Consider the following 24,287-nt stretch of genomic DNA (forward strand, 5'->3'; position numbering starts at 1 on the left):
ACTGGAGACAAAGATGGCGCTCGAGTTGCAGCACAAACTCAGGAAAACAATCATCAGCCCAAAAACATTTGTGAGCTTCCCACTATGATGGACAGCTCACTCAAGGGACCCCTGCGCACATCGGTGCAATGGCATAATAACACACACAAAGGTCACTGGAGACAAAGCAGGTGATCGAGTTGCAGCACAAATTCAGGAAATCATTCATCAGCCCAAAAACATTTGTGACCTTTCCACTATGAAGGACAGCTCACACAAGGGACCCCTGCGCACATTTGTGCGATTGCATAGTAACGCACACATGGTCAATGGAGACAAAGATGGCGCTCGAGTTGCAGCACAAATTCAGGAAACAATCATCAGCCCAAAAACATTTGTGAGCTTCCCACTATGATGGACAGCTCACTCAAGGGACCCCTTCGCACATGGCATAGTAACACACACATGGTCACTGGAGACAAAGCATGTGTTCGAAAAGCAGCACACAAAAAAAAACATTCATCAGCCCAAAAACACTAGTGAGCTTTGCCTAGGCAGCACAGGTGTGTTTTTCAGCAACTTCAGGTACACAAAAAATAAAAGAGATGAAGGACAGAGGCACTTGCATCCTTCAATAAAATCAGCACTACATTCACATTTTGAAAATGACCCCATCTGTTTGTTTTTTTCCACAAATGAACATTTTTTCATACCAGAGGCACGAAAACAATTCAAAATTATTGTTACCCCAAAAAGGGGAGCGACCCTTCCCCAAGGGGCCGCTCCCCGAACAACGAAATTGACCAAAAAAGAAAAAAAAAAAACCTCCCTACCATTCCAGCTGCACGATCGCACGATCGTGCAGCAGGAATGCTCTAAACTTGCATCGAGTGAAAGGAAAAGCCTTTCCTTTCACTCTATGTCCTTTTGAAAACTTTCCCCCCTGCCCCAGCCGCAAAACAAACCTCTGGTTCCTCCGACGCGCAGGAAGCAAATGGCTTCCCTGCGCGTCGGTAAACAACAGGAACCCCCAGTGATGTCAGCGCGCCTCGCGCGCTGACGTAATTGACGACGCGGGCGGGGAGGGCGGGGGGAGGCAGGGGTCGGTCTTCCCCTGCCATCCCAGCAGAAATCCCAACGATCGGGCAGACTCGGGGGGGGAGCGCTGGCGCTTCCCCCGAGGGTGGGGCTCATGACGAGCTGGGCTCGACATCAGCGTGCGAGCGCCCTACTCCATGACGAGCCCAGTTCGTCATCAGCCCCGAAGGGGTTAAGTTGATCAGCATTGGTTGGCAGGTTGCCCAACCTTAGGCTAAGGTATTTGAGTTTAACATGCGATGAGAATGCAAGGTCTAGATAGGCTGCCGGCGTAGACTTTTTATATGATTGTATTGTCATCCACGCATGTGAACGAAGGCTCAGGGTTGATTTGTCATGGAGCATTGAATGCCTGTTGGCAGCCTTCTTTACCGCCTGTTTGAATGTTGGTACAGGAAGCTTCATTCCCCAAAGCGCTACTAATTCAGTGGTTTCAAGCGATTGTTGTAGATATTTAGCGTGCTGGGAATTCGGACTGTTATGGATTACTTCCCACATGGAGCAATAGACCTCGTTTTCTTGGTTCATCCAGATGTTATACCAGAATTTGACAGTCTCATATTTTTTTAACAATACTTGAGACTGCAAACCAAATTCGAGGCGCACTTGCGCAGGTGATGCATTGTGCGGTAACTCAAATACGCCCTTGTAGACCTTTGTTTGGATTTTATCTATAAGCCGTTCTCTGTATAAACAAGCTAAACCAAATGTATTTGAATACATTTTGTAAAAAAAATTCCTTATATAATGCATGGTGAAAAGTAAAGCGCAATATTTATTTTCTCTTCAGTTCCAGAACTCAGGGACAAACAAGTATTATCGTTGAAGTCTGTGGAATATGCATTAAACTCTGTCCCAGATCACAGGTAAATACATTAATATTAAATCGTTGTAAATGTACCTAATTAGTATTTTTATTTTCTGTTAAAATATGTTATGAACTCCCAAAAGAACATATACCTGGGAGGATTAGTACATTTCTAATAATCTCATAATAAGGTGAGTGCCACATAGCATGTTTCTCTATTAAAGACCCCAAGTCAATCAAATGTTTCTTTCACTTCAAAAGTATTCAAAGGGTGACATCCCTACTGAGAATTAGTTGAAGCAGAAAATATGTGAACATGGTGTAATGCACAGATATGTGTGCCACATTTCTGTGACACTATACCGACAGAAACAATATTGACATACACAAAGAGAACAATAGTTGGTGGACATCAGCGGTTTTGTTCATATAAAATGGTATACTTAAACTGACATTTTCACCTACCTAAAACCACCCTTTAATCTTTTTTTTGTTTTCAGTGAGTTTCTAAGTTTTTTTTATATAAACTAAGATATTAATACAATTCCTAACTATGACGTCACTTCTATAATTTTTTTAACAAAGTTTAAACATAAAGTGTCCATCACAGTACATGGTGTGAGGTTAGGCACAGGACCTGGCCTTTGGCCAGACCCTCCACCCAAATGCCTTCCTTCCCGGTAGCCAATCCCCCACAGAGCATGGGCTTCTGCTACGTGAGAGTGGGCGCAGATCATGGACTGTGATATTTGACCACGGGACAACCCTTTGTTGATGTGAAGCGAGCCAATCAGATCAATTCTTTTCATCTGTCAGCTCTGCTGATCCTCTGCAGCGTGAAATATAACATTATTTTGAACCTTAATTTCTTAAAAAGTACTGAACTGATTTACACCAAATCACAAAAAGTAAGCTTTCTGGACCAAGATCTAGCTATCTGTCTAATTATGTGTAGTTCACTTTGTAGTATTGGTGTTCAATTTTCCTATGGAAAAAATAGTGGAGAAAATGTGTTTTGGGATACCCCCTTTTTCTCTCCCCCCCCCCGCCACTTTTACTGATCACCCCGAAAAATGGTGTCAAAGTGATTACCAAAAAATCAATGTTCTACAAAAACATGGTCCAGACTCTAAGAACCTAGTGCCACGCTGATGATGCCGGTGCTACAAACGGAATGTGGGTCTCATCAACAATGTGGCAATAATCCAATAAAGACAACAATGTGTTTATTTGGTGCTGAGAACACAACTGTTTTCTGCTAAGCAAAAGGCCTTTTGCAAGTGAATGCTTGTCCACTTCCCTTAGATACTAATACCCAAACCATAATGAACATAAAAGGCATACCTATGTGTGAACAAATATCGCAAGCAGTAACGTACTATCAAATTAATAATACAATTAATCTTATCTATTGTGTAAATTAACTACACTCTCTGAACTTAAATAGGGTTATGTTCACAAAGCAGAACAAAATGGCTGTTAAATGTATATTACTGCCATTCCTTATGCTTGAGCACTACCAGGGCCAGAATGCAATGCGAATGGACAGTGTCGCAGACAATAATGTCATGATGAAAATCATAGCCACATCGGGTAAAGCAGGTTTCTAAGAGGTTGGAAAGAAATGTTTGTTTAAAGCATGTGTGTCATTTATATGGATCACAACATATTACATTATGGCACATTGCAAAAGCCAAATTACATAGCAAGGATGATTTCGTAGTTGTTGAATACCAGGAAACATTTCTGACGTAAAAAAAAAGCAAAATAGATGTCAAGTCGAATGTGGAATGTCAAACAACCATTCATAATACTGTGTGAGAACTAATAGTTCTGAAGTAACAGCAGATACATAATTGTGTTACCATGCTCATGGATCTTCAATCAATAATAATTAACAATAATACTATATGACCATAATGTACAAACTCTTGTCATCTCAATGAGCCATGTATGAGATGAAACTGTAATTTATAGGTTCCAAATAAAGTAAAACTATATGTTCTAAAATATCAGGGCACAACTGTGACTAAGACTGCGAGCATGTATCAAGAAGCGGATCCCAAATACAAAAACAGCACACCCATAAAAAGTCTATCACCCCTGTGGCCCAATGGTGACTATTCATGAGCATGAACAGTGCGTAGACAACTTATAGCTGATTCCCCAGCATATTAATATACAGAAGATGAAGTAGACTTGTGTGTGTACGTAATGTAATATAATAACATATTTCAACCATTAATTATATGCATGCACATCCTGTACCAGATATAAGTGAGAATAAATGCACGCCAGTCAATCAATGAACCTTGACTAGAAAAGTAGGTCAAATAAATGGATGAGGATGGCCATTTCTTCATCTTTTTTGAGGCTGTTAGAGTGTGTGGTGTTCAAATCCAGGGTATAACAAGATTCCAAAATGTGCACCACTGCGAACCATTTTGCTAAACTGAAACACATTGTGTTCAAAGCACAAAATAAACAAATGGTGAGAATCGGCATTGAACGGATGTATGGTACTCTATGTATAGATATATACATTCACTGAAAAAACAAAGGTTACAGTGACGTTATAGTTAAACTCATATTTCACTAGTACAAAACCGGTGAGATTCAGAAGTAATACACTGCTTATGACATAACATATTACATCAATCACGACATGGTCAGAGACATCACTCATTACATCATTGATGACACAATTTATAACATCACTGATGACATCATCCACTGAGTGTAATTGTTTTGTAAGAGTTTCTGAGAGTTAAAGATATATACTAAGCTACTGTATAAGTTAAATTACTATTCTTGTTGTACTACTAATGAGTGATACTGTTTCTAATATATGTTATCTAAGTGGCACTGTGACTGTCTGTATCAGTGTGGGACTGGGTGTCTACGTGACTGTATTGGTGAGTGACTGGGTGTGTAAGTGGATGTATTGGTAAGTGTGTTGCTGTTTGAATGGGTGTATGGGTAAATGAGAGGATGTGTGAGTGGCTGTTTTGCACAATAAGTATTTGTGTGAGTGGCTGTATATATGACTGAGTAGAGACATGAGTGATTACATTGCTGTGTGAATGGGTATGCAAGTGATGTGGATAAGTGAATCGATGTGTGATTGGATGTATGGGTGAGTGAATAGCTCTGTTAGTAGCTACATGGGTGAGTGAGTGACTAAGTGGCTTTTTGTGTGAGTGACGTGTTGTGTAGTAGTGGCTATGAGGGTGTGTGAATGGGTATGTGAGTGGTTGTATGTGTGTGTGAGTGTGTGTGAGTGGCTGTTTGGATCTATGAGTAGATTTGTGGGTATGTGTGTGGTAGTATGGGTCTCTGAGTGGCTGTATGAGTGAGTGAGTGGTTGTGTGAGTGACTGTATGAGGGAATGAGTGCGTCAGTAGTTTATGGGTCTGTGAATGGGTATGTGAATGGTGGTGTATGAGAGGGTGTATGAGGGGTTGTGTGGGGGTGTGAGTTGTTCTGTGAATGATGTCATCAGTTTTGTTATTTGAGATGTCATCAGTAATGTCACTGACCATGTCATGAGTGATGTAGTATGGAGTCATAAGCAGTGCTGAAGTTCGCTCATTTTGTACAAGTGAAATCTGAGCCTAACTATAATGTCTCTTTAACCTTTAGTTTTTTTCAGTGGATTTATAGGGTTTCTTAAATTTAATTACATAACTAATAGTCTGTGAGTGGTTGTGTGAGTCTCTGAGTGGGTCTGAGCATGGGTGAATGAGCAGCAGACTGACAGTGGGTCAGTCAGTGGGTGTGTGAATCTGAGTGGGCTGTGAGTGGATGCATGATTGGGTCTGTGAATAAGAACATGAGTGTCTGAGAAGTTCTGTGAGTGGGTTGATGAGTGTCTGAGTGGGTCCTTGAGAGTATGTGAGAGTCTGTGAATTGGTGCATGAGTGTCTGAGTGCATCTGTGAGTGGGTGAGTGACTGACTGAGTGTGGGTCTGAGGGTGGGTGTGTGAGTCTCTGAATGGGTGTGTGTGTGTCTCTCAGAGGGGTGCATGAGTATGTGAGTGGATCTGTAAGTGGGTGCATGAGTTTATGAATGGGTCTATCAGTGAGTACATGGTAAAAACATAGGAGGGCACCTGGGAGCAGATTCTCGTGCCAGCTCCCCCTGTGATGGTCCTTCTGCCTAGCTTGCCTGCAGTCCACTACCCTCTGCTGTCTTTGGTTTTGTGCCTCCTCTGCTCGTTTTCTGCTTGTTTTTCTGCATCTTCTCTGCTCGCTCCATCCCTCTATTTTGCCTCTTTCTGCCTGTTATTCTGCCTCTTTCTGCTTAATCTTGACCAATGTTCTCTCTAATTATTCTTCCTCTTGTGTGGCAGCAAAATGTTTGTGTGCACACTTTTCTTGGATGTGACCGCAACCGAGTGATACGATGTGCAACCATGCAGGTGAGCCAGGTACTGCTTAAAAGTAGGTATGGAGGAAGGGAAACCCCTTTTTGAAACATTCTTTTCACCATCCTTCCTAGTTTTCACTTTTCTAAAGTGTGCATTTTATAGCACATTTTCATTGATATTGACTAAAATGTGGTAGGTTTATATACTGTTAAGACTGATAACTCACAAAAGTGACCAGTACTTCAATCATATACACTGTACATATCACTCTTCTGGAGCAAAACAAAATCATATGAAAGTCTGTAATATGTTTCATTTTTCATATGTAAAAAACTACACTTCTCAACACAAAAAAATATAAAAATGTGCAACAAGAGGAACTATGCCCATGTGAAAAAGTGGTACAGCAAAAATATAAAAAAAATAAAGTTATATCCTGAGCTAATAACAACAATCAGTAGAAGTTCTTCAAGTAAGTCACAAGAAAGACGATCTTCGTTTCTTCAATGTATTAAAAATATGTTCTTCTTTGGTGGTATAGACTTGCCTGTCTCCCATCAAAGGCTTTGGAGCTGCTCGCTCTCCCCCGCTGATTAATGGTTGAGCTCTTCTACAGGTGTTCACATTCCTCTCAATGGTCTCTCAAAATAAAAATTAAAAACTGTCTCAAAAGTGGCATTTAAAAGGTCATTATCTGTGCTGCAGAGTCATCACTGATATCTCCTTACAAACACAAGCTGCTCTGAGACACTTCTTTTATGCACAATGACTGGGTAGCAGACACCTCCAGGCCCAGTATTCATGGACAGAAAAACAGCTGGCTAGTGGTTGTTAAAGATAAACATCACCTCAGTCCCCTGGCCCTAAAACTTGGCATATCAGTAGATAACATCACATCGGATTGACTTTGCATGCCTTCCTCACTTCTCAGCAGAGGTAAAGGAGGAGTCACTTCAAACTCTTCACTGAAGCATTTTATGGCAGCCAGAATTTGAGAAGGTGCACGCTGCATTGCACTCAATGCACGGAGAGAAAACACATTGTGCGCACCCGCTGGAACTCACAGCTTAGAGGGAACTATGCTCCTGGCCTTTATTCTGGCTTTTGCTGCTCATTTCTGGCCTCTAGTTTGCCTTTTGTTGCTTATTTCTGACCTCTGTTTTGCCTCCTTTTGCTCATTCTGCCTATTATTTTGCCTCTTTCTGCTCCCTCCTGACCTTCTGACTCTTTCTGCTCATTTTTGACCTTTATTCTCCCTCTTGTTGCTCGTTTCTGACCTCAATTTCACTTCTTTCTGCTGATTTCTGACATTTATTATGCCTCTTTCTGCTTGTTTCTCACCGTTATTTTGCCTCTTTCTACTTGTTGCTGACCTGTATTTTGCCTCTTTCTTCTCATTTCTCACCTTTATTTTTCCTTTTGCTGCTTATTGCTGACCTTTATTTTGCCTCTTTCTCCTTGTTGACTGCCTTTATTTTACCTCTTTCTGCTTGCTGTTGACCTTCACTCTGCCTATTTCTGCTCATTTCTCACCTTTATCTTGCCTCTTTTCTGCCCCTGACCTTTATTTTGCCTTTTTATGCTTGTTGCTGATCTTTATTTTGCCTTTCTGCTTGTTTCTCACATTTCTTTTGCCTCTTGCTGCTCATTGCTGCCCTTTATTTTGCCCCTTTCTGTTTGTTTCTCATCTCTATTTTGCCTCTTTCTGCTCGTTGCTGACCTTTATTCTGCCTCATTCTGTGCATTTCTCACCTTTACCTTGCCTTTTTCTGCTTGTTGCTGACCTTTATTCTGCCTCTTCCTTCTCGTTTCATACCTTTATTCTTCCTCTTTCTTCTCGTTTCTCACCTTTATTTTGCCTCTTTTCTCCGAGGACTGGGTGGGGAGCCTCAAGCACCCGTGAACCAATGCTGGCTCACCGCCTCCTGCGGGAGCCGGAATTGATGATGCACAGAGTAAGCTGCTGGAAAGGTTGCTCCTACCATGCAGGAGCAATCATTTAATCTCTTTTCCTGTGGGCAGGAAAAGAGATGACACCTCCGCTTCCGGCGGGCAGGAGTACTTGGACAGCTCCTGCACACTGGAAGTGGAGTTTTGCTTTTGTTTGATGAGAGCTGTCACAGCTCCTGCCAAGTAAAAGCAAGCAGCTATGTCCTGGGGTGGGCACCGAGGACATTGCAGGAGCTGGTCTTGTGGGGTGGCGGTCCCCAGGGCCATGTATGGCTCTGGGGGGAGGGGTGCATGGCCTCCCTCCTCCTATTTGCAAGAGCCGACCTAGGGAGGTGGTGGTCCCCCTCCTATAATAATGAAAAGCCCTGGGGAGGTGGTGGGCACGGGTGCTCAAAGAGCCTCAGGAGAGGGGCTCTATGCGCCCCTATTCTTTTTTGGAAACTGCCTCTGGGACATGGGCCACCAGGAGCCCTTTAATAAACAGTTTTAGTTTTTTTAAATTGCCACGAGCCTTGCAAATTTATGGCAAAAATTACAAAAACATGCTCTTTTGTCCTGCTGGGGTCCCTCCGGGATCTCCAAGGCTTGGGGGTCAGGGTATTCCTACCCTGCCCCCATTTCTTTTTTTCACAGGTTTTTGTGTGACTCTCCTGTAGCAGAGCCCAAGATAGCTGCCAACAATTCCTGGTTAAAGTGTTGGCAACCAATCAGAGCTCCTTCTGCACATCCTTGTCATTATTCACCAATTAGCAGCGTCATGTTCAAAACTCCTACAGTAATTAACATGGGAAATTCACTTTTTTTAACACACCCCTTTTTCTCAGCCCCTGCTTGATGGATCACCCTGAAACTTTATATGCACAATTACATTCACCGGCACACATTTGGGGGAAATTTAGTGAAGATTAGTTAAACGGATAGATAAAGATATGGTCAAGTCAAAGAACACTTATCATATAAAAAAATGGTCCCAACTGTAACTACCTACTGGATATACATATATGTAGGTATTACCTACTGCCGGTCACCAATAGGTATAGCTAGGATGTAGTTTCTATCAAAAAGGAGATATTCAGTTACCTATACCTTTGGAGCTGGTTGATAAATCTTCATGAAATGTTCCTTAAAAATTGCCCTGGTACTTCAGAAAGAGTCAGGAAAGTTTCGGGGCGTTTGCGTAATGGGGGATGAGAAAAAGAGGATGCAAAAAAAAAGTGTGTTTCCCATGGTAATTCCCATAGGGCCTTTGAACAAGCCTTCAGCCGGAACCGCTGGACGGAATTACACCAAATTCAGCAGGAAGCTAGATGTTGGTACACAGATCGTGCTTTTTGTTATTTAGTGTAAATCATTAGTTTGCGCGATATTAACCTGAACAAAAATTGTATATCTAGAGACTCAGATCCTCCGTGGATCCAACAGTCCTGGTGCTGTAATCTGATTGGCTACCAACATACAACCAGGAAGCATTGGCAACCACCTTAGGATGATGCTTGAGCTGAGTCACCCAAAAACATAAGACATAAACTTAGGGGAGCAGGATAGGCTTCCCAGACTCCCTAGAAGTGGTGGTGGCAGGGACCCTGGTGAGGGAAACAAAAAAAAATATGTGTTCAATGTTGCTACGAATTCGCTGGTGGATCCACGGATTTGGGGAAAAATTGAAAGAAAAGACAGTTGGAATCCTTGATAATGGAACAGTTCCCAACAGTCTTTCCTTGACCTCTGGCAGCAGTGGCTGGTGACCAATTAATTTGATGGGTCGATGGTGTGCAGAAGGGCACTGTTAGAACTGGGGGTCTCTAGTTGGCAGAGGTAGGTACCACTGTCCAAATAGGGACCTCTAGTCAGGGTAAGGAGGATACACTCTTTAGATAACCCCTGCTCACCCCCTTGGTAGCATGGCACGAGCTGTCAGGCTTATCAAAGGCAATGTGCTAAGTATGTGTACCAACACTCACAGTAACACAGTGAAAACACCACAAACTGACTCCACCACAGTTTAGAAAAATAAAGGTATTTAATCTAAACTACACAAGAACAAAACGACAAAAATCCAACATACACAGTTCAAGAATATGGTTTCAAATTAGTTCTTACGGTTGCGTTAAAATAATCCACAGTTGTGTCACGTTTTAGCCAACAGTACCTTTAGATGCGACAAAAGTTCCAAGTGAAAGCTGTAGCGTTGAAAAGCAAGCGATGTGTCACTCCTGAGACCCTGGGGAGGCGATGCGACAACCCCGCTCGATGTAGCGGGCGTGTTGCGGTGACTCCGGTCTGTACGGGGAGGGACGCGATACCTTGCATGGATTCCGGTGCACAGGTGTTCGGTGGAAGCGGCTCGCATAAGGTACGATGCGACGACCTTCGGGGCGGCGACGATCTCGGGTGTGGCGACAATGTGCGGCTCAGTGGAGATATTCTCCTCTCGCGGCCTCTCGATGCGATGGCTCTGCGACGACTCTCGCAGTGACGTGATGCGGTCTTCAAGCAAGCAGTGAGACGATCTCACCCAGTGACGGCAGGCTCTGCGACGACACTCACAGCGATGGTAATCTTCCCGCACCGGACTGGTGCGTCTCAAGGATGTGACGGCTCTGGCAGCGGCAACAGGCGATGTGACGATCTCGGCCTTCGTAACGGCGGCAATTTCCTCGCACTGACGGGGATGCGCTCTGCAAGCGAGCAATGCGATAAACTTTACAGAAAGTTTCTTTAAATCTTGATTTTCAGCTTACCAACACAGGTACAACTTCCAGAGGCAACAAACGTGGGCCAAGCACTCCAGAAAGGACAGAACTCTCTCATCAGAGTTCAGGGAAGCTAGGGTTGAAGTCCTTTTGTTCTTGGGACTTCTTAACAGGGAGACAGCTCTTCTTCAGGCCCTTGGAGATTCCTTCAAGCAAGGGGACACAGCACAAAGCAAAGTCCTTCCCCTCTCCTTGGCATCAAAGCAACATCAGGTCAGTCCAGCAGAGCAACAGCAGGACAGTCTTCCTTCTTCAGTTTCAGCTTTCTCCTTGGCAGAGGTTCCTTCTTGATTTCAGGATGATCTAAAGTTCAGTGGTCCTGTACTTATACCCCAAAACTTCTTTGTTCCCTTTGTGCAGGAGGGCTCTGAGCCTGGTCAAAACCAGTTCTGGAGCACTCTGTTTACATGACTCCTTCTTTCCTTTCACAGTGCACAGCAGAAACATCAGACGCACCACAGGGGTGGAGCCAGCACTGTGGGGGGCAGGCACAGTCTCATTCAGGTCCCAGGTGCAACTCCTCCCTCCCATCTAGATGCCGATCTTTCTATTCACCATTGGGCGGACTCATTCTGTCTCCTGGAATCCCCCAGCCCTGTCACTCGCAAATCAGACAGTCAATTCACAAACAGGCCAAGGCACACAGAAAGGTCAGACAAGAGAACAGCCACTTTCTAAAATGTGCTGTTCTCAAACACAGGAATTAAAAACCACCTTTCCTAAAAGATGTGTTATTAAATTCTGAGTTCAGGGATACCACACTTGTATGTCCTATCTTGCTCCTATGGGAAGATATGCAGGTAACCACTGTGCACAGCATTCCCCATGATAGCCTATGAGCAAGATAACCTTACAATAGTGAAAAACGAAAATGGCTGTAATTCACTATCAGAGCATGTCACCTGCACTAGTACATGCTCTACCTTTCACATACACTGCACCCTGCCCAGGGAGGGTACCTTGGGCCTTCCATAGGGGTGGCCAATGTGTGCAGACAGGGAAGGGTTAGGCCTGGTCAGTAGGGATGCTGGCCAGGTTGACATGGCAGTTCACAGACTGCACACAGGCACTGCGGTGGCAGGCCTGAGACACCATTTTAGGGCTACTCATGTGGGTGGCACAATCAGTACGGCAGACCCACTAGTAGCAATTCAATCACCAGCCCTGGCACAATCAGTGCACTTTACTAGGGGCTTGCTGGTAAAACAAATATGCCAATCATGCATAACCAATCACAATAACAATTTACACAGAGAGCATATGCACTTTAGCACTGGTCAGCAGTGGTAAAGTGTCCATAGTCCTAAAGCCAACAACCACAGGTCAGGAAAAATAAAGGAGGAAGAAGCAAAAAGTTTGGGGATAACCCTGCAAAAGGGCCATTTCCAACACAACCCCCTTCCAGCCTAAAGCCAGGGTAGACCAAACAATACCTCGATGGGATTCCCTGCTTAAGGTGATAGAACACGGAAACTGGCCCAAACAGCAGGGCACTATTCCTGTTCTACGCCGTCCTGAACCCAGTTGGATTACTCTATCCATACTGTCAGGTTCCACCACGCCAACCTATGTGGAACCCTTCTCCTCACCTGTGGACACCATCTGTGCAGCACCTAAACTTAACTTGCTGACAGGTGCATCTCAACAGACAGACAGCAAGCCACAGTGGCCACCGACAGTGGTCAGGTATGAGACCCAGGCCTTATGCCTCTCTGGGCTCTCAAATCCCTGTGGCATCAGAGGGTGGGGGCAGTAGCCCCAGGTGCTTGGCATCCTTTGTCCACTCCCCCTCATCTCAGGTCAGGTCTGACATCCTGGCACTGACCCATCAGTCCCGGGCCTGTATCCGGTGGCTGGATAGGAGGCTGGGGTGGGCTTCCCCACACCTGGTCCTCCTCTTCCTTGGGGCTCTGTACCCTCCCACCTGGAGCGGTACTCCCTTCTAGAATAGTCAGGGTACCCGTGGCAGGAGTCCTGCACCATTCACCCACCAGTTCAGGGGTCCTATCCTGCAACTGGGATTCCAGGTCAGGGGGGACACCCCATTACTGGCCCTCCAACCTAGGGTCTAAACCCTCCAGGTGAACCGGGCTCCGAGGCGAGGATTCCCTCCCTCTGCACCCCCTTCCAGAGTTCTGCACCCTCCCACTTGGAGTGGTACCACTAGAAGACAAACTGGTAGGGACACTGTTTACAGATGTCCTTCCCTCCAGGTCAGGCAATACCTGAACCTGGTTTTTCAACCCAGGGGCAAATCCCTGCGGTTGAACACTTGCCCGGCGCACTAGAACTTCACTCACAGATGTGCCCACACTGGTAGACAGTACCCATCTGGCCAACACAACGGTGTGCCCCAGTCCAGCCCCAGGGTGTGACTCCTACCCCCGTCCCAGGAGCAACCCTGTCTACCAGGACAACCAGCCACAGGGGCCACTGACAGCTGCCAGTGATGAGAGTAAGGCTGTATGCCTGTCAGGCCTTTCTAACCTCCGTGGTCTCAGAGAGTGGGGGCAGTAGCCCCAGGTGCCTGGCACCTTTACTCCACTCTTCCTCTTGCCAAGTCAGGTAGGGCATCCTGACACTGGCCCGTCAGCCCAGGGTCTGTACCCTCAGGCTGATCAGAGGTCACAGGCTAGGCTCTCCTCCCCCTACCTTTCCTTTTGGGGTCCTGCCCTCTCCTTCCAGGAGAGTCACCCTCAGAACACAACTCTCCCACCAGTTCAGGACCTCTCTCCAGCAACTGGTCTCCCAACCTAGGGTCTAAACACTTGGGTTGCACCGGGGTCAGAGGCGAGGACTCCCTCTGCACCCCCTTCCAGAGCATTGCACCCACCCTACTGGAGGGGTACCCCTGGAAGTCAAACTGGTCAGGACACTGGTACAGATGTCCTTCCCTCCAGGTCAGGCCTCCTGAACCTGGTCTCCCAACCCAGGGATCAGTACCAGCGGTTGTGCACTTTCCCGGCGTACCAGGACTTCATTGGGAACACCTAAGCCCCCCCTGAGGGTGACACACAACTCAGGTGTCATGTGACAGTCTGCCTGGCGCAGACCTCCCGACCCCTGTCCATCTGACAGTGCGGGAAGATCCCCCAGGACAGAAGTGAGGTCACAATGGCCACTCACTGGTGACTCAGCCCTTCTGGCTGGCCCCTGACCCACCGGTTCTCCCACTGGGGACTCCTTCCCCCTCTCACCGCTCAGTCTGGACTTCTGCACCCTCCCAGCTGGAGTGGCACTGCCAGACACTAGAACTGATGGAGGCCTGGTTACTGGCACTCCCCTTTCAACAGATACTAGGAGATCCTCCTCAAATGGCCTACTAGCACCCTCTAGGCCCCCAACCTGGTGTTCCCTTAAGGAACCCTCTAGGCCCTGAGACTGGGTTTCGGGCACCTTGGGACACACATACGCACACTCACTCCCTCTCCACTAAGACAGGACGTGAGCTCCTACACCCCTCCTACTACACTGGGACCTAACTGGCCTACACTGAACCTCTTCCACCTCACAGGTCTGGAAGATATCTGGGACACTCCTTTTGGGATCACTCCCCAATGCCTCTTCAGACTCTCCGGACTCCACCAAGAGATCTGCCTCCTGCGCAAGTTCCCTGGGATCAGAGAACTCACACTCCACTGGGTGTTGGCATAGCTCTGGAAAACAGGGACTTAAAATATGCTCTAAAACAAATGAATCACACAGCCCACACCAGTTATTAACCAAGCTACCCTTTGCCTCACCCTCCAGTGCCTCACACGTAACCACACCATTCTCCTGAGATTGGCAAGACAGTGTACTACTGTCTCTGTCACACAACCCACACTCTTCTGGCTGGTCTTCACACTCACACACCAAGGTGTCTACCATGGGGGAACCCCTCTCCCTGCACCTCTCATCTGGAGACAGTAGAGTGTCCCTCCCACACTAGGAATATGATCCCCTGTGTCAGTCCCCCAATCTACTCCAGGGACACTGCACACAACTGCAGCTAACTCATAGACCTGAACCACCTGGTGTATGTCAACCCCCTCCCTCAAGTCAGGCGCCACATCTCTGGGTGTTTGTACCTTTCTCTCAGCACTGGAAACTATAATGTTGCTGCCACCATCTGAGCTGGACTCCACCTCCAACTCTGCAAAGCTCACCTCTTTAGTTACACATTTTTCTTCTTTCTGGACTAAGGCCCACCGGATCTCAGACTCCTTGACTTCCCGGTTTAATTCTCTGTACCTCCGCTCAGCAGCAAGGAGCCACTCATCTTTCTCTCCCTCACTGTCAGAGAAGTCCTCCTCCTCAGAATCATCTGTTAGTGTTGCATCCCAAATTCTGACCCCATGGGAATACAGGCATGCCTCAAGATCCCTCCTTGTGGACCCTTTTTCCACAGGCAGCCCCCTCTCTTCGCAAAAGGCTTTTATCTCCTCCACTGTGTAGATATACAGGTGGAAAAAGTTGACTTCCATTTTGGCAAGACTTTACAGGTGCAACACTAGCCAGAGTCTCACTATCCAAAAAATACTTCCAGGATGACACCAGGAAACAAAAAAAAACAGTATGTGGCTGTGTAGTGGTCTGAACTAAACTAGGGATGTACACCAATTACTGTGGGTCAAGTACAAATACAAGTTTAAAATCCTTCGGCTGCCACCAATGTGAGAACTGGGGGTCGCTATTTGGCCGAGGTAGGTACCACTGTCCAAATAGGGACCCTCGCTTCTAGTCTGGGTAAGGAGGATACACTCTTTAGATAACCCCTGCTCACCCCCTTGGTAGCTTGGCACTTTTGGACCCTCGCTTCTAGTCTGGGTAAGGAGGATACACTCTTTAGATAACCCCTGCTCACCCCCTTGGTAGCTTGGCACGAGCAGTAAGGCTTATCATAGGCAATGTGCTAAGTATTTGTACCAACACTCACAGTAAAACAGTGAAAACACCACAAACTGACTCCACCACAGTTTAGAAAAATAAAGGTATTTAATCTAAACTACACAAGACCACAACGACATAAGTCCAACATACACAGTTCAAGAAAATGGTTTCAAATTAGTTCTTAAGGTTGCGTTAAAATAATCCGCAGTTGCGTCACGTTTTAGCCAACAGTACCTTTAGATGCAACAAAAGTTCTAAGTAAAAGCTGTAGCATTGAAAAGCAAGCGATGCGTCACTCCTGAGACCCTGGGGAGGCGATGCGACAACCCCGCTCGATGTAGCGGGCGTGTTGCAGTGACTCCGGTCTGTACGGGGAGGGATGTGATACCTTGCGTGGATTCCGGCACACAAGTTTTCGGTGGAAGCGGCTTGCAAAAGGTACGATGCGACGATCTTCGGGGCGGCGCCGATCTCCGGTGTGGCGACGATGCGCGGCTCAGCGGCGATCTTCTCCTCTCGCGGCCCCTTGATATGATGGCTCTGCGACGACTCTCGCAGCGACGTCATGCGGTCCGCAAGCAAGCAGTGCGACGATCTCACCCAGTGACGGCAGGCTCTGCGACGACACTCGCAGCAATGGTATTCTTCCCACAACGGACTGGTGCGTCTTGCAAACGAAGGATGCGACGGCTCTGGAAGCGGCCACAGGCGCCGCGATAATCTCTGCCTTCATAGCGGCGGGAGGGAATTTCCTCGCACTGACAGGAATGCGCTCCCCAAGCGAGCGATGCGATAAACTTTGCAGAAAGTTTCTTTAAATCTTGGTTTCCGCTTCCCAACACAGGTACAACTTCCAGAGGCACCACACATGGGCCAAGCACTCCAGGAAGGACAGAACTCTCTCAGCAGAGTTCAGGGAAGCTGGGGGTGAAGTCATTTTGTTCCTGTGACTTCTTAACAGGGAGCCAGCTCTTCTTCAGGCCCTTGGAGATTCCTTCAAGTAAGGGGACACAGCACAAAGCAAAGTCCTTCCCCTCTCCTTGGAAGCAAAGCAACAGAAGGTCAGTCCAGCAGAGCAACAGCAGGACAGACTTCCTTCTTCAGTTTCAGCTTTCTCCTTGGCAGAGGTTCCTTCTTGATTCCAGGATGATCTAAAGTTCAGTGGTCTGGGGTCCTGTATTTATACCCCAAAAAGTCTTTGTTCCCTTTGTGCAGGAGGGCTCTGAGCCAGTCCAAACCAGTACTGGAGCACTCTGTTTACATGACTCCTTCTTTCCTTTCACAGTGCAGAGCAGAAACATCAGACGCACCACAGGGGGTGGAGTCAGCACTGTGGTGGGCAGACACAGTCCTGTTCAGGTCCCAGGTGCAACTCCTCCGTCCCATCTAGATGCAGATCTCGCTATTCACCACTGGGCGGACTCATTCTGTCTCCTGGAATCCCCCAGCCCTGTCACTCACAAACCAGACAGTCAATTCACAAACAGGCCAAGGCACACAGAAAGGTCAGACAAGAGAACAGCCACTTTCTAAAAAGTGCTGTTCTCAAACACAGGATTTAAAACCCACCTTTCTTAAAAGATGTGTTATTGAATTCTGAGTTCAGGGCTACCAGACTTGTATGTCCCATCTTGCTCATATGGGAAGATATGCAGGTAACCACTGTACACAGCATTCCCCATGATAGCCTATGGGCAAGATAACCTTACAATAGTGAAAAACGAAAATGGCTGTAATTCACTAACACAGCATGTCACCTGCACTAGTACATGCTCTACCTTTCACATACACTGCACCCTGCCCAGGGGGTACCTTGGGCCTTCCATAGGGGTGTCCAGTGTGTACAGACAGGGATGGGTTAGGCCTGGTCAGTGGGGACACTGGCCAGGTTGACATGGCAGTTCACAGACTGCAGACAGGCACTGCAGTGGCAGGCCTGAGACACCATTTTAGGGCTACTCATGTAGGTGGTACAATCAGTGCTGCAGGTCCACTAGTAGCATTTGAATCCCCAGCCCTGGCACACTCAGTGCACTTTACTAGGGACTTGCTGGTAAAATAAATATGCCAATCTTGGATAACCCATCACAATAACAATTTACACAGAGAGCATATGCACTTTAGCACTGATCAGCAGTGGTAAAGTGCCCAGAGTCCTATTGCCAACAACCACAGGTCAGGAAAAATAAAGGAGGAAAAAGCAAAAAGTTTGGGGATAACCCTACAAAAAGGGCCATTTCCAACAGGCACTAATTAGTAGGGAACACAAATCCAATCACTGTCGTAGGCCTAGCTGCCCTGCATTACTGTATTAAGCCTAGGAGTCTCTGCTGTTAGGTGCCAGGAGAGAGAAACCCTACAGATACATACGTATAATCCAAAAGCATACTGAAAAGCATGGCTTACCCTCAAACACTGGTGTATAGACCTCACAAATTCCTGCTTTGAAAATTCAGAAATCAGTTCCTTATGTGAAAAAGTAGGGTCAGTCTGTCTGGCATATTTAATGCTAGGGCATAAGATCCAGTTCGGAAAATGGCAGTCTGGCAGTACCATTCAGGCCAATTCATACCCTTAAGGGGTCACCCATACAAAAGTATTTATTGAAGGATCCGTTTATGTATTTACTTATTGTGCCATTTTTTATTTTGTCCAGAACATAATTGCTCCACGCAAAATAATATGATGGTTTAGAAGAATAAAATTGGTAACCCCTAAAATATATTGTTGAAATATATTTAGAAGAATAAAATTGGTAACCCCTAAAATATATTGTTAAAATATGTTAATACGTGTGTGTCTGTTTCTAAAATAATTGGACCTTGAGAAAAGCAAAAATGGATCACTCAAACTAGGACGCCACTTCGCTCACTCTAAATAATAGATAATGATTGATCATTGCCACCTTGAATCAGATTTCCAGTGAACACATGTTTACCAAAAGAGCAGAAAACAGTGCATAAGAAATGTGTTTTCAAATGAGAACGGCACTTGTGAATTCAGTGATTTGACGATAAATTGTTGCAGTACAAATGGTAGAACTCGCAGGAGAAAAGGTTAGTTGTGTTGATTTATGTGTTCACATGTAACTATTCACCTTGTCTCTGTAAAGAAATGTTTATGAATCTTTCTAGGCGTGTTGAAAGTTATTAGCTATTATAACAAAAAATGGTCCCTGCTTATCCACGCTTATTACTAGCCATAAAATCTGAGCTTGGACTAGGAGAATATTTATTTTGGAAACAAACCCTAGAGTCGATCGTTGAAATGATATAATGTGCGACGCTTTCTTTTAATCTGTGTACTTCATCGTAATTTCAAACACATATAATGTTACGACTTGCACAAATAGATTGAAAAAGGCATTTATTATAGAACGTTGAAAACAAAATATTACCCATATTATTTATCACAACACCGACGAGATTCCCTGCATTGAGATACTTTCCACCTTTGTCACTGTACAAGTGTTAAGATTGACTATGAATATTTTGTGGGCTCGTATTTTAGTGTACTAGCTCTAAAAAACGTTTTACATATAAATGAGTGTTTCTTTCTGTGCAAGGCCATTGCAAGGACCTGTGTAACCCTTGGCAAAGTCACATTTTACTAGTCTTTCGGGCCTCAAAGGAGTAAAGTTTGCTACTTGCATTAATTTTAGGAGTCACGGGAGTATCTGTCAACTTCACTGGCTCCCCATTCACATACGAGCACAACTCAATCTCCTCACCCACACTTTCAAACCACTACATAACACTGGCCCAGCATACCTCAACAATCGCATCAGCTCTGACAAACCTTCCAGACACCTCCGCTCATCTAGACTCCTACTTATACAAATCTCGCACATACGGAAAACAAGAGCCGATGCTCAAGCCTTCTCCTACATTGCTCATAATGCATGACAGGTGCTGTCACTACACAGAAAAATTGAACTTGACAGATGCTGAAACAAACTGCTAGGCTTCAAGGTGTAGACATAAAATATAGAGTCAAACAAATTGGTGCAAATTCTTGGTGAGGTGATATACTTAACAAATGTTTTTTTCACTAATTATTTTCAGTTTACTCATGCAATGTGAATGCTGATCCTTTCTGCTTCCAATGCTTAATTTGAGACAGTGGCTGCAGGTTTTGCCCACCAGTGCTCTATTTTGAGGACCAGAAATTATTTTTCCATCATGAGACTTTGACACTGAAAGAGAGAGAAAGGCAGATGAGGGGGGAAGAAGGAAAAAGAACATGATGGAAAAATGTGATGAAGGGAAAAGCTGGGATCAAAAAGAAACACCAGAAATGAGATGATGGGTCAGGGTGTGAGGGGTGGTGGATGAAAAAGGCATTAAGTGCAACCAAGACCTCAAAGTTTTTGTATTCAGTAACTACACCACTCAGTAGGCTGGCCGCAGCCTTGTGAGAAGAAGGTTGAGCACCAGCACTTTTTACTTTATAAATGAAGCACTGGCTGCTTCTATGGTGATCACTGTCTCGATATTTCCAGTGTCACTAAAATCTGTAGCAGCACATATCCAGTGGGTTAGAGTCACAGTGAATTGTGTTAATTATGTTAGATAATGCTAAGGAATTTGATATGATTGTTGTGCATAATGAATTTTCAATGGTTTATGAAAATAAAGCAATATGTCATTGTTGACCAATTAATCTTGAAATTTTGATTGTATAGCATACAGAGCAAACTGAAATGTTTTCCAGAAAGGCCAGCTTCTAGAGAAAGCCATCCCGCATTCCAGCAAAAAACAGAACATATTTATGTAAATCTGAAAAATCAACTACCCACAGAAAAGGTAAAATTAGCATCATTTTATTATACACACAATCAAGATATCTGCATATACTGAACTGTGTTCAATATATATTGCATTGTTAGTGATAAATTGATAATATTTTGTTCAAAGAAACTTTGTCCAAATCCAACTCTGGGTTCTTACTTGTGATCGAACAGATTTTTTCCATATTGGTGTAAAACTTATCAAGGTTGCATATTTGTAATTCCAAAAATGTATGAGTGCCAAGATTCATTCAGGTACATCATGTTTAGATGAAACATTTTGTTCAACTTAATAAATAAGAGCTAGGGGTAGAGGAAAGCATTTAGTGAAATAAATAGCAACATCTACCATTTTTAATTTGCTTAGAAAATGGCGTTGGGTTAGAAAATCCTCCAAAATTCGCTCTGCATGCAGACCTAAGAAATAAGCGCATTTTGGAGATTTTTGTTGTTGTTGGTGCACTTGTGTGGGTTTTCCTTGTAAAATGTGATCCTGAGAGAACCACAGAAATTGTCCAAACTGCCCATAACACCCAAACATTATATTTCAAAAATACTAAAAATATCCAAAAAATGAATTTAATAATGTTTTTCCTCATGTGTTAGCAGTATTGCTTCCCTCCAATGATTTCTATGGGAGTTTGCTGCAGTGCTAGTGGTTGACTGTGTGTGCTACATGACATTTCAAGGCTGAGCAGGAGTCCATTTAAGTCTGCTTTGTCTATGTTAGTAGTGCTACTATAGTAGATTTAAATGTGTATATTATGAATAGCAATTCTCTTACTCCTTCGTGGCTGTGTATTTTACATTAGCATACACGTTCCGAAACCCATACTTTAATTTCCATAATCCCCACCTATTTTGTAGTTAATAATCCCAATTTTCCCAGCACTCCACCTTGTCTCTCGCACATTTACAACTAAAACGTATATTTACACGTGCTGACTTACCACCACTGGGGTGTAGATCTCTGTACGTAAAAGATATGAGAGGGGGAGGTCAGCCGCGGCCCGTGCGAGGGAGTTCGGTGGGGCAGGGAGGCGGTACGAATTTCGTAGCACGCGCTGCATCTCATTTTGCGAAGCAGGGTGCGCTACGAAATTCGTTTTATATATTAAATTGTTTACTTACCTGCAATTATCCATATTCCGTAGTTTACCAGCCTCCACCCTGCCCCTCCCCCGCACCGCCTCCTTGCCCCACCGAACTCACTCCACGAGCAGCGGCTAGGGGAGGTGGCGATCTCCAATTGGAGGTTTGGGAATTGTATTTTGAAGTATCTAAAGTAACACTACTTTCATATTTTAAATTTGCTTTTATGACTATGGCCCAATGAGTTGCTCTGCCTAACTTTGAGACAATGTAAGATGGTGGACCTGTAAGTGTTTGGCTTATTCATGCTCTCCCTACACACTGCTGAACAGTGTGGCTTGCAAACAAGACCTAGAGGTAAAATAGACAACCTCATCGATGAGATGAGACGGGCTGGCCATGGCTGCCCATATTGAATGTTTTATTCAAGGAAAGATCTAATGAAGGGACTTTTTATGCCACTAAAGAAGGTTCCAGCGTCCTGCAATGGAGATACTAAAAGGAATTAGGCAATGAACTTGACCCTAGAGCCCATATTTACAAGGAGAGGAAAAGTCACGCAGGGTGGCTTTTCCTCTCCTTGTAAATATGGAGAAGTGAAATGTGCCTCCAGCACGTCACAAAAAGTGATGTACTGGTGGCGCAGGAGGCTTGTAAATCTGCCCGCAAGTTTGATTTTGTTGCAGCAGTCAGAAAAACCTCCTCCCAACTTAGAAGAATGGATTTAAATCATTTCTCAGTCTGGCTGAGCAATATTCATAAAGGTATTGAACCTATAAGAGCTCTCATTAAGAAGGGTGTCCAATTCTGTTGGTCAAATGATTACCAGGAAGTGGTTAACAAAATCAAAGTTAAGCCTCCAAATAGGGAAGATTTGATACCTCAAAGCATACCCTTTTTTCTAGTTTAAAAAAGCTTTATTGAAATATATAAGAAACAAAGGTACTTCTTTCAGGAACAATTTTAATAAAACAATATATTATAGAACAAAATATATATCCAAAATAAGAATAGCACATAATATAATAGCATTACTGGTCAAAGAAGTCAGAAAAACCATAAGAGTACCTTAATGAAACAGCATTTTATATTTTATAAGTAGGGGAGAGGAAGAAAGAACAAGCATTGGCATAGCCAATAGGACTCGCTTTTGGGACCTTATAAGTATTTAGTTATGCAGCACAATATCCTTGGTGCAACAACATCAACTGTTAAATGACTAAACACTAACAAGGATCCAAAGGCGAGACCTATTGGCTGTGCCAATGATTATTTTCTTTATTTCCTGCTACTATTTGTCGAAACATCAATTTTTCTGGGTTCCGTGTGGCAGCCTAAAGGCATAGTCCTTCAGCCCGTCTCCCTTATCCATGGCGCTGCGTTTTGCTTTAACCTCTCTGTCCCATCTACATTCCTCAGTAAAGTTATTTGTAAAAAGAAGTTAGCTTGGCAAAACGGTTTTGAGTGGGCTACAGTATTCCGTAGCAGGGGGTTCACAACAGCTGAGCACAGGTTTACAATCCTCAAATGTTTTTAATACTTGCACAAATACCTCAATATCCACAGCGTAGTTTCATGAAATTTCCCCGGTGGTTGCTTCTGTTTCTGAGTTGAGAGTGTCACACCACCCATACCTTTTCACAGTGGTTCACTGCAATGGACACGGCTTACTTAGTCTCTGCGAGGGAGGTGAAAGCTTAGATGTGCCATAGTCTTCCATAGCAGGGGGTTCACATGGCAGATGCTGACCAACGAGTAGTGAGGTAACGTGTAGACACTATCGGGCTCCTCAGAATCATGTGAATAAATTGTTAACTTGTGAAACTAGGTATGATGTGCCTTATATTACATGCCTTCCTGATATTTTTCCATGATACACTAATCACGATTCAGTTGGGCTGCATAGCTCCTGCTTTGTGTAATCTATTTGCTTGGGCCTCCTCATGTAATGTAGAAGTAGATTCTATTAGAATATTTTTAGTTTGCTTTAGTTATCTGTGCGTGTTTTGAGGCTGCTTTGATTTACTTGCCCATAGGAGAAATTTTTTAGAGTGTCGGGTTATAAACAACCTTCGTGCCTATGGATGCATAATTGGTGTTGACAGAAAATGCTCAAAGCCCTTAGAGCGTCGGGCCAAGAACTCTAAACCCTGTTTACTCGAAAGTGAACCCAAACCCATGCCACTTGCCCACCTTGGTACTGGCAATAATTTAGAAGTAGGGGGCACGAATAATCGCCATGTGCACCACTCATACTCCCATAGGCCAAATACCCATTTGTAATATGGCCCCGTGGCTAGTATTAACGTGGTTGAAAATGAATACAAGCAGCACTATGAAATTGAGTAAAACCTCCTTCCAGTCTGGAAAGAACAGCAGCCTGGGGTGTAAAAAAGGTGCCAGGTTCGTCAAGAGCCTGTGGTCTTGAGACTTTAAACCAATCTTGAAAATGGCCACGGATGGACACCTTGCGTTTCCATCTAGGGAAGTACCGTATTACTCATACGGTGTCGCTGGCTAATGAATGCCGTAATCTGATGCTGCGATACAAAAGGGGATGATGGACGGAGCGTTTG

At 44.7% G+C, this 24,287-nt stretch overlaps 1 protein-coding gene across 1 annotated transcript in view; it reads left to right on the plus strand.

Annotated features, from left to right (window-relative positions):
- Window positions 1–24,287, plus strand: part of CLNK (cytokine dependent hematopoietic cell linker) — a 1,039,166-nt gene that overhangs the window by 881,966 nt on the left and 132,913 nt on the right. The window contains exons 13-14 of the mRNA XM_078678887.1: window positions 1,868–1,943; window positions 20,515–20,635. Coding sequence (XP_078535013.1) covers window positions 1,868–1,943; window positions 20,515–20,635 — 197 coding nt within the window. The remainder of the gene's footprint in view (window positions 1–1,867; window positions 1,944–20,514; window positions 20,636–24,287) is intronic.

Source organism: Lissotriton helveticus, chromosome 2_2, assembly GCF_964261635.1.
Source record: "Lissotriton helveticus chromosome 2_2, aLisHel1.1, whole genome shotgun sequence".
NCBI lineage: Eukaryota > Metazoa > Chordata > Amphibia > Caudata > Salamandridae > Lissotriton > Lissotriton helveticus.